Source organism: Ptychodera flava, chromosome 13 (genome assembly GCF_041260155.1).
Source record: "Ptychodera flava strain L36383 chromosome 13, AS_Pfla_20210202, whole genome shotgun sequence".
Classification (NCBI taxonomy): domain Eukaryota; kingdom Metazoa; phylum Hemichordata; class Enteropneusta; family Ptychoderidae; genus Ptychodera; species Ptychodera flava.
Genome location: NC_091940.1, coordinates 37229646 through 37246296, shown reverse-complemented (window position 1 = coordinate 37246296; position 16651 = coordinate 37229646). Strand labels below are relative to the sequence as shown.

The window sequence follows — 16651 nt, the reverse complement described above, 5'->3', positions numbered from 1 at the left end:
ATTTTTGTGCTCTGTGCAAGGGACTTTTTTCTTCTTTCCACGTATAACTGAGGGTCTCGATTATGGCATTGGAAATCTGCCGATTATTTAATTAAATTTTGATTTTAAAATGTATTAAAATAATTTGTTTATTTAAAAAATTATAAAACGTTCATCCAAATACACAACATGAAACGTCTCAGCACATTGTACATAACTGACTGAAGAATGAAAAATACAAAATGAATTTAAAATCTAAATACGAATGAAAAGGTAAAATATATAAAAGAAGCAAATGTTTAAAATTTAAAAATAAAAATATGTGAAATAGTGAGTTCTCAAATAACTTTCAAAATATAGGATGTTTAAGCGAAAGGTAACTGTTCCGACACAAACATGATGTAATGACCTTAGGGAGCTTTCATTTGTTATGAGGGGGTGGACCAGAGGAATTGGAGGAAGAGTCATATTCTGAAAATCTATCCTGGGGGAAGGTCAATCATTCAATCATTTTGCAAATATTACATTTTTAAAATGAACACAAAATCTCAATATTCTAATTCATCGGTGACGAAAAGGACAGAAAACATGTACAATACAGGTTTCGAACTTTATTTTCACTAATTTTACAGAAATTTTCAGATTGAAGAAGTGCGATATGATAAAGTTTAGGGGAAAGTGGCATTTTGCAATTTTGTTCCTTGCATCGACCACGACTCAAAATTACACTTCTTGACAGAACCTGCAATGTATAAATCATTATTGACATGCCTCCAAAATGTAAGTGTAAAAAAAAGAAATACCGGCTATGTATACATATTAAAACTGTTACAGGTTGATAAACACAAAGCTGTGGTTGATAAAAGAAATAAAACAGCATAACTATATCTCTACCTCTAAAGACTAAAAAAATCAAACAATAAATAAATACCAGAAATATAACACGATCATTTTTAAAAACAAAAACAAATATATCTGATATATCTAAAATATATATATATATATTAGATATATATATCGAAATATACAGATGTCCCCGTGGGAAATTAGTGCTCGATGCTAAAAGCAGATCGTTATAAATAATAACTTAAGATTACTTCAAGTACAAAGTAATAGTATCTGTTACTTAAGTTTCATGCATCTTGTAATCTTCAGACTGAACTAAAAGGATTCTTAGCTCTACACTCTCATTTATATAGTTGGGACGTATCATTCTATTTCTTAGCAATGTTAATCTTATCCTGGCATTCAAAGAGGTCGAGAAGCTTTTGATTCTCGTAATGAAACAATGTCAGTCTGAGGAACTATCACTTGGTTGATGCCTCAAAGCTAGTACTCTGGCTTAATGTTTCGTCACCGGTTTACTCAATTTGCTTAGCAACTTGATCTGTCAGTTGACAAAGTTAACTTGGGGATTAGTTCAAAAGCATGTCTGTCAATCAAATTCAGCTGGTATGCTGGGAAGGAGACGGTTTGGTCTTGAGAGTGACAGAATCTTCATTGATTTTGGAAGAACCATCGTGGCCAATGCTGGCAAATGAGTGTCTTTCTCCTGTCTAGGAATTATGATATTTCATAAACCTGGTTGGCTCTTTTTCTTCGTTTGTTTAATCGTCTAATCTATACAATGTTGGATTGTTTGATGTCTCCTACACAAAAAATAAAATATCGTAGTGTTTGGAGTAACTTAAAGTCTGGTAATTGCATGCGTGACATATCTGTATCAAAATTTAAAACTAATTCAAGGCTACAGTAGAATTGAGGATAGGGGAGGGTCATGATCAACAAGTTTAGTAAAAGGCGTTTTATTTGAGAAAAAGGAATTTGGTTATGACAACATGTCAAACTACGGACATACTCCTCTTTCCTCCAGCCCCACCCATCACAATAAATGAAAGCTTCTTAAAAACATGATGCAACCGCAACCATCTTGCCTAGTTTGTATTTGCGTTTGGGCGTCTGTTCAGATCTGGGTCAGAGAACGTGGGTCTGAATTTATCACATTATCTCTAATATTGATTTCTTTACTGATAACTTAGCGAAGAGAGTTACATTATGATGACTTAAATTGATAAAAGTCCATGTTAGCCAGTCTCTACGAAAGGTGTTAGCCAGCTGTTTCTTCCCGAGGGGAAGGGCATTTTATCGTGTTAGGTTGCGCGAGGAAGGGCGGATGGACATTGTTTTAATCAAAAATTTCCAAGTTACATTTCCCGTGCAGCAACTGGAATAAAGCCAAACAGGCAGGCAATGGGAAGGATTAGGTCTATTGCTTGGGTAAACAGATGTGGAGAGCAACAAAGCCATGGCGGGAAGAGGGCTGTGGAGAGTTTTTTGTTGTTGTTGTTGAGAGGGCAGTTTTCCTGATGGACAGTAAGACGAGCGGGAAAGAAAGAAACGAGGGGGGGGGGGATGTTGGGATGTATTTCTTCAAATCGTACCAGGATTCAGTACCGAACAGTTTTCACTTCCCCTCCATATTTAAATTTTCCTCCATATACTTCAGAATACTATATGAATATAGAAACCATATGGAAACCTCTTGAATGTAATTTCTCGAAATAACAGGTTCGTTGTCCCTCATGCCGTCATTTGATATCGTGATGTGTTCTATCCGTCCTTGTCGTAGAGAGCGCTGTTCAGGGGGACGGAGTAGAGGTTATCTCGGTGTGCGATGACCTTTCGTTCTGATACCAACTCACAACCTATGGTTCCTGCTCCCCTTGCTTAGAAATCATCAATTAAACCATCGTTAGCAGTCGATTGTTCTTTATTAGGGGACGGTCGCAATAACTGTAACTTTTGATTGTATTTGCATCTTAAGTTTTGTTCTATAAAACAAGCACATCTTATTCTTTTTCTGATTCTATTTCTTATCTTGTTCCTAAGCATCACGAAATACAAATCCATTGCATTGAGTACAACATATAATAATATTGTTGACACATGAATTCAAGTCCGGATTAGAATTCGTTTTGTCAACGATAACATTGACAACAACAATGACATTGGCATTTTGAACACCAGGCATCCAGATACAATTTTGGTAGACGAACAAGAAACTGTATTTTATAAACATGAAATATCACTTATAGAATTAAATGACTAGTTACAGCTTATGGCGCTTTAATATCTATGCTCGTCGTTGCCTGGTTTCAAATCCATTCTTCGCGCATGTTGATAAATGATGACGATGAAATATAAATCAGTGGCCGAACTTTTGTCAGCATAGAAACTGTTATTTAAATGAATTTTCTTGTTTAAAAGTGCATAATCGATTTTAGAAACCTCAATAATGATGTAGCACAGATTACAGCGTACAATCATGAAAAAACTAAGTGTGTGCCTTAAAAATTATAATTTAGTGACTTCTTTCGTAGCCTTTCTTCCGAACTAGTCTGCCAAGTGAATTAATAATATAATTGCTTGTAGTAAAAATTGTGATGTGCGAGCAAAGTGACGTCACGTGTCAAAGGTCTTAAATAGTCTCTTCACTTTAGTTATCTGGATTGTAGATATAATGGCGGCACGTGTTGTTTGCTTCTTCTCCGCTGTCACGTGGTATTGTCTCATCATAGGGTTCAATTGAGCTGGACAGACGGTCTCGAACCTTTAAAACACAAAATTCAGAATACAATTGTATATCAGAAGACTCAAAGTTTAAAATGTTGGATGCCATTGCTCAACCTTACGGAAAGTACTACAGTTGTAAACGAAAATTTCAATCCAACATTGCAGCTTTAAAATGAAATTAGTGAAAAAAATACGATCGAAACCATGCAATTGAAATAAAATTATGCGTTGGACAAAACTTGCAATTCTAATATCATGGAACGTAATAAGGACAACAAACGAAATGTCAAAACTCGCTTTAAGACAGGCCGTACACTTACCTTCTCGGCCTCTTTAAATGCCCGGATGAGATTGTTGCCTAGAAGTTTTTCAATATCCTCGTCACTCCATCCTCGTCGTATCATTTCAGCGATTAGATCTGGGAATGTGGATACGTCCCCTAAACCTTCAGGTAATCTGCATAAAACACATGCATCGTATGTTAATACCCACTTTCCCAAAACTATTGAATGAAGAATGAAATGCACCGTGATACAACTCACCACGCCTCATCTATCTCTCTTCTCTCGCTCTCCTCTGATCCCTTGCCAATGCGCTCGTACATCTCTCTCTCTCTCTCTCTCTCTCTCTCTCTCTCTCTCTCTCTCTCTCTCTCTCTCTCTCTCTCTCTCTCTCTCTCTCTGTTGAATAATACGAAAATTCTTTATTGCAATGATATGTTCTTACACGTCCACTCCATCATAGTCTGAACCGATGCCAACACAGTCCACGCCGCATTTACTTTTAAGATAATCGATATGATCTGTGAAATAATATGTATAATAAAATTGGTGTCAATTTCTTCATTTTTAAAACACTCTTGGTAAAGAATGTTCCTTATTAGTTAGTTAGTTAGTTAAGTTTATTATAGTGACATGAGATATAATGGTTCCAAAAGAATACAGTTCAGCATAAGGTTAACATCTCCCAGCCCAATGGGCTTATATGTCACTTTTAAGACAATTCAAAATATAGGTCACGAGGGCATTGTAAGCGGAAAACAATACGCTTTCAAACATTCACATATAAACGCTCTTTTCTCCTTGTAAATGCATGTTCAATAAACTTTGATATTCCCCTAACGTTTCTAGACATCAAAAATTTACATTTCTCAGTATCTGATGTCAAAGTTTGATAATCAGTATTTAAATTTAAATACATTTCCCTCAAATCGTCATATAGATTACAATGGAAAAGAAAGTGCGTCTCATTTTCTACAGCATTTTGATTACAGAAAATACAGATTCTATTGTCAACAGCTTCTCCCCTATATCTTCCAGTTTCTATTCGTAAAGGCAAAACACCGGTTCTAAATTGAGCCAATAAAGATCGCTGTCTACGAGAGAGACACATCGATACATAGCATTCTACATTATAATCAGTTTTAAAGAGCACATATGTTCTTAGTTTTGGTTTTCGGTTTACACTTTCACACCAAGCAGTTGAATGTTCAAGTCGCTAACGACTTGAGGCAAGACTTAAGTTTACATGAAGTAGTCCATCTGTATCAAAATTCAGGTCATCAAAAATATGACATACATCAGAAGACCAATTGGACTGCTGAAGAGCATAGTCCCAAAGAAATATTTTCTTTGTTAATCTGTTTCCATCAAGGTTAACAAGATTATTCCAATATCCGAGTATCCAAGTGTATCTTCGCACCTGACATGAATTCCAACCTGTGTCACCAGATACAGCATCAATAGGTGTAAATCTATGAACTCCTAAAAAGAACCGTAAAGCATGATTTTGAACCGAGTCACACTTTGGATGTTTACCGTAACCCCAAATAGCTGAACCATAGTCCAGTATTGGGGCTACACATGAATTGTAAAGCTTTGTATATGTGCTAAAACCCATATTTTTAAGAATTTTGAACTTTGAAATAATAAACCCAAGTGCCTTATTATTATTTCTCATAGAAACGTGCTTTTTAATCTATTGATACTAAATGTTAATACACTTTGTCCTCGTGATTTCTGATTACTTGTCACTGTTTTGCAAAGCGCCCCCACACAATTAATATAAGTATTGGCATAGAAATAATACCTTTCACCTTTTCTTTTGTGAACGTAACAACGACGGAAACAAGTATTTTTTTCAGTAACAAAGCAGGCGTTGCGAGGAACGTTTGATCAAGGATAAAACACCTTTATGTAAAAGAGGACAAAAATTACAGGAAAGGAATTTCAAACTCCAAGCTTCAATGATAACCAAATAGTTTGAAGGCATATACAAAGTTTGCATCGACAGAAACACGCGCACGGTTGACTGTGAGAAACATTAAAAGCACTGTGATAGCAACAAGTTGCATGAGTAAGAAATACAAGTTTAAACGTGAAGGTGAAAATTGTCCGCCATATTGGCAAGAGCATATAGGCCTACACAGTTCGAAAGATGCAGGGGTTGAATCGGTATCCATTAATAAGCACAATGGCAGTGTTTTATGTCAGTGGCTATAGTTGATGAAGCCAATCTAAGATGTTGACGTTGATACATTGCCAGAAAGAAACAAAGTTTATGGCAAAACCTCGCTCTGAGCATTTCCAGAGACAACCACTTCACAACTATTTGAATCGTATTTCTCACCTGCCACTTGTTTGATATCACTAACTGATTGATTCATTGGCGGACAATTGATGTACTTTTCATAGAAATTTACCATGACAACGCCCCCGTTTTCTTTCTGCAATGAAAATAAAGAGAGAGTATAAGCAAAGCGCTAACTGACAACTGAGCGAATATTCCTGTCTTGGTAAAAACGCAACGTCTTTGGGTAATATCGCGTAACGATTGTTTGCTTGAAAGCGTTCGCCTCTGAAATAGAAGGGCGAATAGGTGGGAATAATATTGGTCTTGTTGCCTTGGTTATAGCACACAGCATGTCTTCTTATCAAGGTTATCGCATTCTTGCTCGAACACTTTCCTATATACGTTTTCTTTTTTGAACTGAATTGTTGACGTCTGCAGTGTAATCTACAACCGCAACCAACTTAAGCAGTTACAACTTTACAGAAGTGATGAATGGAAGAGTGTTTGGCGAAAGTTTACAAGTGAAATTCGTAGTCAATTTGAGAATGTTCTCTTGAAGGTATACAGTCACCTGTAATCTAAATATGTCCATATATGGTCAAAGGGGCCTTCCTTGGTACTCAAAATGCCCATATGAGGGTGCTGTTTTTAAAAAGCGGCCACCCGCTTACAATCTGTGATCGGTTAGATTTTCTCTTTCCATGGTAATTGTGGCAAAATTGGAACAGGTGACAGTATACCTTTAAAGATGCGGCTGTTTATCCGTAAAGCAGGGCTAAGTTTTCTTTTAAGTGAACGTTATGGTCGATTTTTCTCCCAGAGCCACTGAACAAGTGCAATGTAATTATTATGACCTCATAACGTTCGGATTCAATTAAAATCAAGCAAAAGAATATCTTACCACTTTTTCTAACACATCATCCGGGACATTTCTATGATGAGCACAGATGGCAAAAGCCGACGAATGGCTGAAAATGACAGGTGCTTCCGTAATACGTAAGGTGTCATGCATTGTGTCAAAGGAGACGTGTGAAAGGTCAATGAGCATGCCCAGTCGATTCATCTCTCGTATAACAAGCTGTGAAAAGCGAAGCAACATTTAAGTCACAAACTAAACGTGAAACACGTGAGACCGAATTAACAATCATCATTATGGGAGTAATGACTTCATTTTCAATTTTCATGGTCAAAAAGCAAATCGATTATTCAATAATTTTTATTTTTTTGTAAAATATAGTTTCTTGTTCAGCTCCAAAAACCATGTCAAAATCTAGTATTCAATTTGTCGATACATCTTTGTATCTATGTAATGTCCAATTATGGTAGCCAACCAAATTTCAGTAGAATTTGTCAACACGTTGTAGTAGTAAGAACATGACTCTGTCTTTCAATTTACATTGTGGAGCAAGATTATGAAATGCTCGTTTTCCTGAACAGTACTGATGAAAATATAAAACAAAATTAAAGTCTTTTGTCACTTTACACAACGACATATAGACAAGCACAACTTGAATTTATCATGATAGTTCGTCCCCCCCCCCCCCCCCTTTGTCTGTTCCTACCTCTCCCCATTCTGATAATCCACCAAACTCGGGATTGTTGTCTTGAGAGCACTTCCAGTTGTCGGCCCTGCAGGGTACAGAAATAATAATGATTTAAAATTCCAAGAAAACAACATTGACGTGAGGCACTGGTCGTGAATAGCTTCAATTTCATTTTGCATGGTCATATATTAATAACAGATGTAATTGATAATCATTTAATGAACAAAATGATATTTATAACGGCTGCATCTGCATCTGTTCGAACAATTTTTATACGAGCATAAACATCAGGGTGTTCCCACGCCGTGCACTACCACAGGTACTCGCAGTGTTGCCTGGATCGCAGGCTGAGAAATTCGGCCTTCGGCTTCCGACCTTCAATCGACTATACGGACAATACTACGAGCAACTGTGTGTGCCATCCGTTACCAAGTCTGTCACACATCATCATTAATTATTAGGTTAGCATCTTCGCTTCACAGAGTTCACTTCACTTCACAGAGTTCGTCCGAAATTCCTTGGATAATATTGGTCTTAACACAACAAAATATTTGCTCAGTTGGTCCATGGTTCGGTTAAAAAAGCGTAAATGTGTAGAGGTTATCTATTAATTGCGCAAAATTACTCCTGCAACGTAGTCACTACGTCAGCTGTGGTGTCGTCGCAACCATCGTCATAGAGAGGAGTCTTAATGCCACCATTTTCATCACGACCTTGTAGCTGTACGATTTTCGTCCAGGACTGAAAAACTCAGAAATGTACTGACCGTTCTCAAGTTCGTCTTCGAAATCTCCCAAATATTTACTCGATTTCAAATCTAGCATGCCAGGCTTGGAAAGGGTTGATAATGCTGTCGGAGTACAGCACGTGGTCACCACGTTTCACTAACGCCCATACTAGAGTAGTTTGATACGCGGCGAAGGCTGATGTTTAATAGCATTAGGATTATTACTGTGCTTTAACATACAGACAGAGGCGCTCGTTAGCGAGGTAGTCTGCTAAATCGATCGATTTTCGGCTCGATCTATCGATCCCGTACTCGATCTGCGCGCAACTGAAACCTAAATACCTGTATGTAGGTTACAGCAGCGGGGCAGATCGAGTAGGGGATCGATCGATTGAGCCGAAAATCGATCGATTTAGCAGACTACCCAGCTATAAACGAGCGCCTGTGTATATAGGGTCCTTCGCTGTGTATTGAACCACAAGCAACTGTCAGTCTGATGTGTATGGCATGGTGACCCGGTTTACGGCTTTGCATCACGTAAACTCGCTCAGGCTACTTCCAGGTTCAACCATCAAGATGCTATCGATTTCAACCGTCTCGTCACCGAGAATATCAAAGTAACGCGAAGGGTTATCAATCTATTCTGTTCTTCGAAGCCAACCATTCTGAGCAAATTTTCCCCAAAGCGTATGAAGACAAGCTTTCCTTAGCGTGCGTAGTCCATGATTGTGATGGATTTTTCCATATTTGAGCTACGGATTTCCTAATTCTCGAAGTATCTATCAATGTACTACTGGCTGTCTGGCTCTGCGTGGCAATGTTGCGTAATACCAGTTATGCCTCCCACCCATGATAAATTCAATCCAATTACATTTGTTTATTTATTTATTTGTATGTTTGTTATTTATTCAACGTTCTATGATATCGTATGTTTGTTTGTTTTTTTATCTATTTGTTTATGTTTGTCTGTGTTTATGATTTATTTATGTATGTGTATGCTTGTTTGTATGTTTGTTTATTTTTGTTTGTTTGAATGCACAGTGTACCATTTGCAATGTCATTGTTGACACAAGAATTCTAGTCTGTACTGAAATTCATGTCCAACCATCAACAATGACATTAAGCCTTTGCGCATACACAGACGGTATCAACAAACTGAATACTGGGCATTGCGACATAATTTTGGAGATGGAAATTCATACAATTAATAGCAAATCCATCAAAAGTTACAACTGATGGGAACTGAAACAACTACCACAGTAGTTTCAGAGTTCAAATAGACAAAACAAATCTTACCAAGGCGTATTACAACTATGTGTAATCGTGACGTAACGTGCACCAACGTCATAGAGCATGCGCAGATTTCCCAAATGACTGTCAAACGCGTGGCCACCTTCGACCCCAATCATACTGCCGATCTTGTTTTTATTGAAGGCGTCTAAAATACCTACAGAAGCAACAGGACAAAACCAGTGTCATTCTAGGACTAGGAATCACCATCGGGAGTTTAACAGAGTACGCTGTCTTCCCGAAATCCGATGATTAAAGTAAAATTTTCCTTTTTGGAACGGCTGATTGGCTTCTCAAATCATTATCCTAAAATATTACAAAAACATTTCTTACGACAGGGTATAATATGACGTACATCGCACGTTTTCAGCATATACTTTGAATATGTCAAACATATCAGGAGGTACACAAGGCGCACCAAAACCATAAGAAATATTAATTTTACATTTGTTTCAATCTGTTGTCTTTTATTGGTTCAATGACTGATTTATTATGCTTTGTAAGACCAGTCAGTGATTTTTTACAACAGTGAAAAAGTTTTCTAAACCAATTATTTTCTACCCCCCCCCCCCCCCCCACCAACACACTGCGGGTTAATCCATATGAACAAGCAATAAAGCCGACTTTTAAGAAAGTTCGAAAGTTGGTGCTCCATATCTGATGGAGTTTTACTTGAGTTTAGAAATGTTTTTGAGAAAATCTATGTTGTAAGTTGCGGCAATGAAAGCAGACGCAACGGTGTGGAAGATTCACAAAACGTATCTACACCCTCTGTTTCAGGTAAATGTGAATTTCAAGTTGTCAACAAGACCAAACTTACCTTGGGCCGTTGTAACAAACTCAAAGACTTCCGAATACTTGTTGGTGAATCGTTTGATGACGTCAATCTGTTCAAGAGCAAACCTTACGGGGTCTTTGTATTGGTTGCTGCAGGCCACGTAGGCCGCCCAGAACTTTGAACAAAAGATCCAACACATGTGACATTTAAAGAGACATAAGCTGTAACTTGTGACAAGTTTTTCAGTATTCTGCTTCTGTATATCACTACTACTGTGTCTGACCCTTATCCGTTTGTCATGCTGAAATTTCGAGTATTCGTTTTGTCGACGCAGATTGTATGTGTGTAGTGATCATTGTTTATTGTTTACAAATGAATTCTAGTCCGGACTTGAATACAATTTTCAACAATAACAATTGAGATTATACTCATATAGGATGTGGTGATATGCTAAATACTTGGCATTAAATTACAGTTTAGGGATTCCATGCAGCAAGTGTAGGGAAACCACGAAACAAAAGTTCTGAAAAAATAGCCAAAAGATACAGCTTACTTTAAATACAACAGCAGACGCTAGCCATCGCGTATGTCGAATAATAATCTCCTTCGTAACCAAAGCTATAAAGTGCATGTGATTCATACACAGCTGTAAAACAGCTTTGTGATAAAAAACTTCAAGTACACTACAGAGCATCTTGCTGAAATTGAATCTATCCAGCAGAGATGTATAGGTTAAAATCCTCACCGTCCCTTGAAAGTCTCTCATAGAATGTTGCTATCTCAGACAGGACACGGTCGCTGTTTTATCCCCTTTTTAATGGACGTCGATTTGTCATTATTAAGCTTATATGCGGAGTCCAGGTAAAAATTAACACATTTAGTGCTGTCATGAATATTGTGGGGAGGTAGGGTTTTAGCGTTATCTCGCACGCTCAAATGGAAGATACACAATGTCAATATAACTTTAGTATTTCAAACGAAATAGCACTAAAATGGAAGGGAAAATGGTTGCCATGATATTTGGAAATGGGATTGAAATTTACCTGCGCTCCCACCATTCCCTGACGTAATCGAGGTATGTCTGTGTGTCCATAGCCTTCGTCGAACTTATCGGCTGTACTTTCATACATGTCAATATTCTCCAACCGGTTATCAAAATGTAGCTTCAGTTGCCATGGTAAATCATTGTGGCTGAAAAAACGTCAATTTTTAGAAGAAATATAAGAAACAAAATAAATAAAAGTACTTAATATAACAAATGAACTTTTTCATCTTTTGATAAGATCCAAACTTGTTACACAGGAATGCATCTTCCGAACAGTACAGTACCATGGCTGAGCGTAACAAAAATATCGCCATTTTCGTTGAACATAAGTTCAGAACTCATTTCAGCTAAAAAATATAAAAACTTAAACACAGATCTTTCAATAAAAAATACATGAGAAAGGAAACACAGAGCATTTTCGAATTGATGATGTTATAATAGACTTCTCAGAGCAGAGTAGTGATGCCGATAGCTTCAAGTTGACTCTTTGATATGTTTTTAATAGATTCTTTGAAATTGTAGTTCTTTTCAGTGCTACACGAATCACTTACTACAGCAAAAACCATGAATACGATCGTACACAATAGTAGATATAGTAGAAATAGTTCATCAAATTTCATGAAACTTGGTACAGATGTTGAGCTCACATTGCTTTAATAATGAATAAAAACGTTTATCAGTGTCAAGTTAATAAATTTTTAACTTTCCTAATTAGAGTGATATATCCAGAAATGCTGCATCTAATTTGATGAAACTTGTTACAGATGTTGATCTCATAGTCCTGTAATACAATTCAATGATACTAAGCGGTATCATTTAAATTAATCGTTCATTTGCATACATAATGAATTTTGTTTTTTAGGGTGAATGTCCAGAAGCACCGCATCAAAATATATGAAATGTGGTACAGATGATAATCTGTCAGTGCTATAATTGGATGCAAAATTGTTTGGCGATTAATTACTGATTGACTTACTTAATAACCTTTTGTAATTAGGGTGGCAGCCCACTTTGGTTTTTACGTTTTTACCAACATGGAACTCATTCTCAGCCATTAAGCCCCATCTGTATGGCAGTATTTTTAATCACAGGCCCAATTAATGAAGAGGACTCTATCCTCTCTGAGGACTTGTAATTAAAGTACCCATTAACAAGTGGGGACTGTGACGGTTACCAACGATGACTTGTTCATTTTACTTTAACCCATTGTTCTAGCTCCTTTACCAGTGTCATGTGACACATTTTTATACAATGGACTCACAATACTGCATCATTATCTGTGTCATTTACATGGTAAACATCAAGGACACTGTCTTGCGCTGTGATCCCTTATTTAAATGATACAGTTGCACTGAAATAAATTATTCCCATTTGACTCGTGCAAGTCACAACTGATCGTACAACAACAGCCTTACGGAATCCATGGCTGCCGCTGGAAAAGAGGCTGAACAAAAGTTTTTTTTTTAAATAAAATAAGGAAAAGAACGGAGAAGCATTTCCCCTGAATTTCAAAACATCACACTTGGCAAAAGTGAAGAAGCGGCGTCGGCGGAATAATTAATTTTGTCAGGTCCTACTACACAAGGTAACGGAGAAACGATCGTCAGAAATTGAGACGAAACTAATACACAATGAGGGTCTCTTCGTCCAGTCTGCTCAACTGTCCTCCGCTTATGCTACCCATTCTATGTACGCCCCCCCCCCCCCCCCCTTCAAGAACATCGTCACAACTGGCCTAGCGGCATTCCTTTCACTTTCGGCTCCCTTCTAGGTTTGCAAACTCAAGTTTGCAACCCAAACATTTGCTTTGGAAGCAGACTGGTGGAGACCCCTTGCCCGATCAGAACAGGGTGCTACAGCTAAACTGCATGCAAAAACGCATGAAAATCATACTGCGTGAAACAAAAGAATGAAAAAGGTGCTAAACTGCATGACCAACCTGAATGGCAATTCAATAAGGTGCAGGACGAAATGAATTACAATCACACACACTTTGTTTCACAAAAAGGGAAAATGAATAATTAGGGAATGTAATTCACATGGCATTACATGCAGTCTGCATTGCACGGTATAACCACAAGGTTTTGCAAGCAATATTCGTCTGAAAGTTATGAAATTGATCAATAAATGTCATTTATTAATGCTTTTTCATTATACAAACCTTACCTGTGTCTAGTGTGTGCCTATTACTTTACCCTAGCTATCTGTGTATAGTATTTCAAAGAAAACAGTCTATATCTGTTAATTGCCCTCCCTAATCCCCTTCATTAATTTGTTCTACCGGTCCCCAACACGGATGCTTATCGCCCTGGCCAAATAACTCGTTACCAGCTCATAAGGTAGTAGTCAGTCAAAGTGGAATAACTATCCAAAACTGTAGAATGTAAGTAGAATGACACTTAATTTTGAAATATGTTGACTGTAAATCCATTTAGTTTCACAGTACAGACTGGCATTCTACAGTCATTTTTGGTCATCCGTTCTGTCCAGTTCAGTGGCAGCTCAAGGAACATTAATCGCATAGATCTATAGAACGCACACATGTTTTAGATAGTTCCAATGCAATCAGTGTTATCAGCCAGACCAAGGTAAGACCAATTAATACAGGTATTGGTAACCCCAAAGCAGGTCGTATTTTCTCTTAAACACGACATTTCCTCGTATTCGCTGCATGTTAGCCTTGGAAAAAGATTTCGTCATTCATAATTATGTCAACTAGTCACTACTGTCACTAGTCAAAACAATAGACATAAATTATTTCATGTAACCATCGTTACATCGCACAGGTTTCTGCATTGACCCATGGTCCCTCCACACGTGATTGGAACCAACGTCTGTCGTCCTCATGAGAACACGGTCCTTCCACGGACTGTCGTGAGAACAAACAAATAGGCCGGAAAATGTATCACGATGTCGCGTTCAAGTTTTGGCGCGGTTTTTCAAATAGTGGAAATAGAATTCACCTTGCTTGCTCTGTGGTGCTGTTAAAATACTATTATAATACCAGAAACAAATAATAGAAAAAGTGCACGCACTGATTTCTCGTAAAAATAAAATCTGTTTTCGGGCAATTTATGCACTGTGCAATTGTGGCATTCGAATTTCAGGTCCCTCGTTTGATTGTATTCGAGTTCCATTCAAAGTCATTGCCTTCATAATGAATAATTTTTCCACGGGGGAATGATTCAATGCCAAACTATTGCCCTATTACGCTGCTGTAGACATCAACATTGCCCCATACATTATATTAAGAGTGTATTAAGTTGAGTGGTGATTTCATGAAGAGGTTGACAACGGACATTGGGATCGATCGACTCATTTGTGTTGCTTCACTGCGCATGCGCTGTCTCTCCTGGTCTGAAAGGCAGGGCACTCTTTTTAAAGTTGCTATTGTTGCTGTTAAATTATTCATTATGAAGGCAATGACTTTGAATGGAACTCGAATACAATCAAACGAGGGACCTGAAATTCGAATGCCACAATTGCACAGTGCATAAATTGCCCGAAAACAGACTTTTGACGAAGAGCAAATACACAACTGAATAGGGCGGCATTGCCTGAGGCTATTGAAACCATGCAACCACTGACCTAAAAACAATAGTCAAAGAATTCATTGCCAAAGCTTGTTCACAGTTCCTACCATGACATACATGTAAACAGTTATTATTTGTTAGGATTTGCAAGCACCCCTCTACATGCGGTATTGCTGATCAAGTTACTGTCAGATTTGCAAGGCAATGGCGTTGCTGATTAAATCACATCAGGTCTATACTTCTCATTTGAGCTTTCGGCTCGAACTTGAGTAACGAACGAAGCTCTTTGCGCTGTAAACATTTGCAAACAAGAAAACTTACCCATCGACGAGCGGAACTCGTTTCATTAACGCTTTGGCCCTCTCTAAGGGATCCGGGGGTAGGGAGTCTCCCCCCTTCTTTGCCAGTGCCACGGCGACTGCGATGATCACAATTACCAGCAGACCGATTAAAACTAACAAAATGATACATCGACTCCGCGGTTTGCGGTACCACACATCATCATCTTGTCTTCTCACTTTCACCATTATTGTAAACTTTCTTGCAAGAAGCAGGTACCGCAGACAGTTACTGGTATAAAGCGGAGGTCAGAATTTGGAAAGAGACAAAAAACAATCGATCGCAAACGTGAATGGTATGATTGTCGTGTAGGTATCTACACAGTCAAGACAAGGAGGGGCACTTTACCCCGGCTGTTCGATTGCGCCCAAAATGTAAACGGTATGCTCAGATCACCGAGTTTGCGCGTTATGCTAAGTGACATGCTGATCATGAGAGCAAACACGATGAATTGGTGACACTTTCTATTGTTTACCTCTAAAGTTAGTGGAATGACGTAACATTGCCTGTATTCTCTCACAGGCTTTGACGTCTCTTCTGTGCAAAAGATCAAACGTTCGCCGGAACAAAAAATAAAGAGACAATATCAACCGACAACAATTCCGCCAATTGTTGGGGTCTATATAGAGGTTGACATTGAGTAGCGGAGTTGGAGAAAGAAGAGAGGCTTGTAAATTTTCAACCATATTACGAGGAACTGAATCGCTAACTTTCGCTATCCAGCAACGTTTTCGCTCTGCACTTTGTTGGGTGAAAATATTAGATTACAAGCACAGTTAGACCTAAGCAATGCTTGGCCGTGGCAGTTCATTAATGAAATTCATTTCTTCTATTCAACTTTGATAGTGCAAGTTTTGTTACTCTATTATTCTCCACTCAAGAGAGTACTTTGTAAGGCTTTGTCATTCGCCTCTTCTCACCATCATAGTGCGATCGGTTTTACAGCTCTCTAGTATTGTAGTTATTTCTTTGTTCAAACTGCTTTCCAGACACCAGTTTGCTGCCAATATCTCATTTTTCCATCACTTTTTATTACACATATGAATCCCGCTTCTGATTTTACATATTTTTTACACGTGTTTCACTGATTTTACATTTCCTATGATTCGCGCAAAGCCCAGCTTTACTTTTACATCTCTTGTACGCATTATCTCTCTTTTCATTTTACTGTGTTGTATCATTGTTGGTTTTTATTTTTAATCCTTTTTATCCGCTCATGTTATTAGTTTAGACCCTGAAGAAGACCTGTGTGTGGTCGAAACGTTGGTTTTA

At 37.9% G+C, this 16651-nt stretch overlaps 1 protein-coding gene across 1 annotated transcript; it reads right to left on the bottom strand.

Annotated features, from left to right (window-relative positions):
* Positions 1-110: 110 nt before the first annotated feature.
* Positions 111-15801, bottom strand: LOC139148353 (dipeptidase 1-like). Its single transcript, XM_070719756.1, has 10 exons — positions 15362-15801; positions 11506-11653; positions 10505-10637; positions 9691-9841; positions 7686-7752; positions 7025-7201; positions 6181-6277; positions 4279-4354; positions 3873-4008; positions 111-3589 (listed from the first exon to the last, which is right to left on the bottom strand). The coding sequence occupies exons 1-10, from the start codon at positions 15565-15567 to the stop codon at positions 3476-3478; spliced, it is 1305 nt and encodes a 434-aa protein (XP_070575857.1). The 5' UTR covers positions 15568-15801; the 3' UTR covers positions 111-3475.
* Between the last annotated feature and the right edge of the window lie 850 nt (positions 15802-16651).

What these genes read in the sequence shown, in the direction of transcription:
- LOC139148353 (XM_070719756.1), bottom strand. Translation starts at nt 15,567, where the DNA reads ATGGTGAAAGTGAGAAGACAAGATGATGATGTGTGGTACCGCAAACCG. An exon ending in AGGGAATGGTGGGAGCGCAG is followed by an intron (nt 10,638 to 11,505) that starts GTAAATTTCAAT and finishes TTTTGTTCAAAG; the next exon opens with TTCTGGGCGGCCTACGTGGC. An exon ending in GATTATCAGAATGGGGAGAG is followed by an intron (nt 7,202 to 7,685) that starts GTAGGAACAGAC and finishes CGCTTTTCACAG; the next exon opens with CTTGTTATACGAGAGATGAA.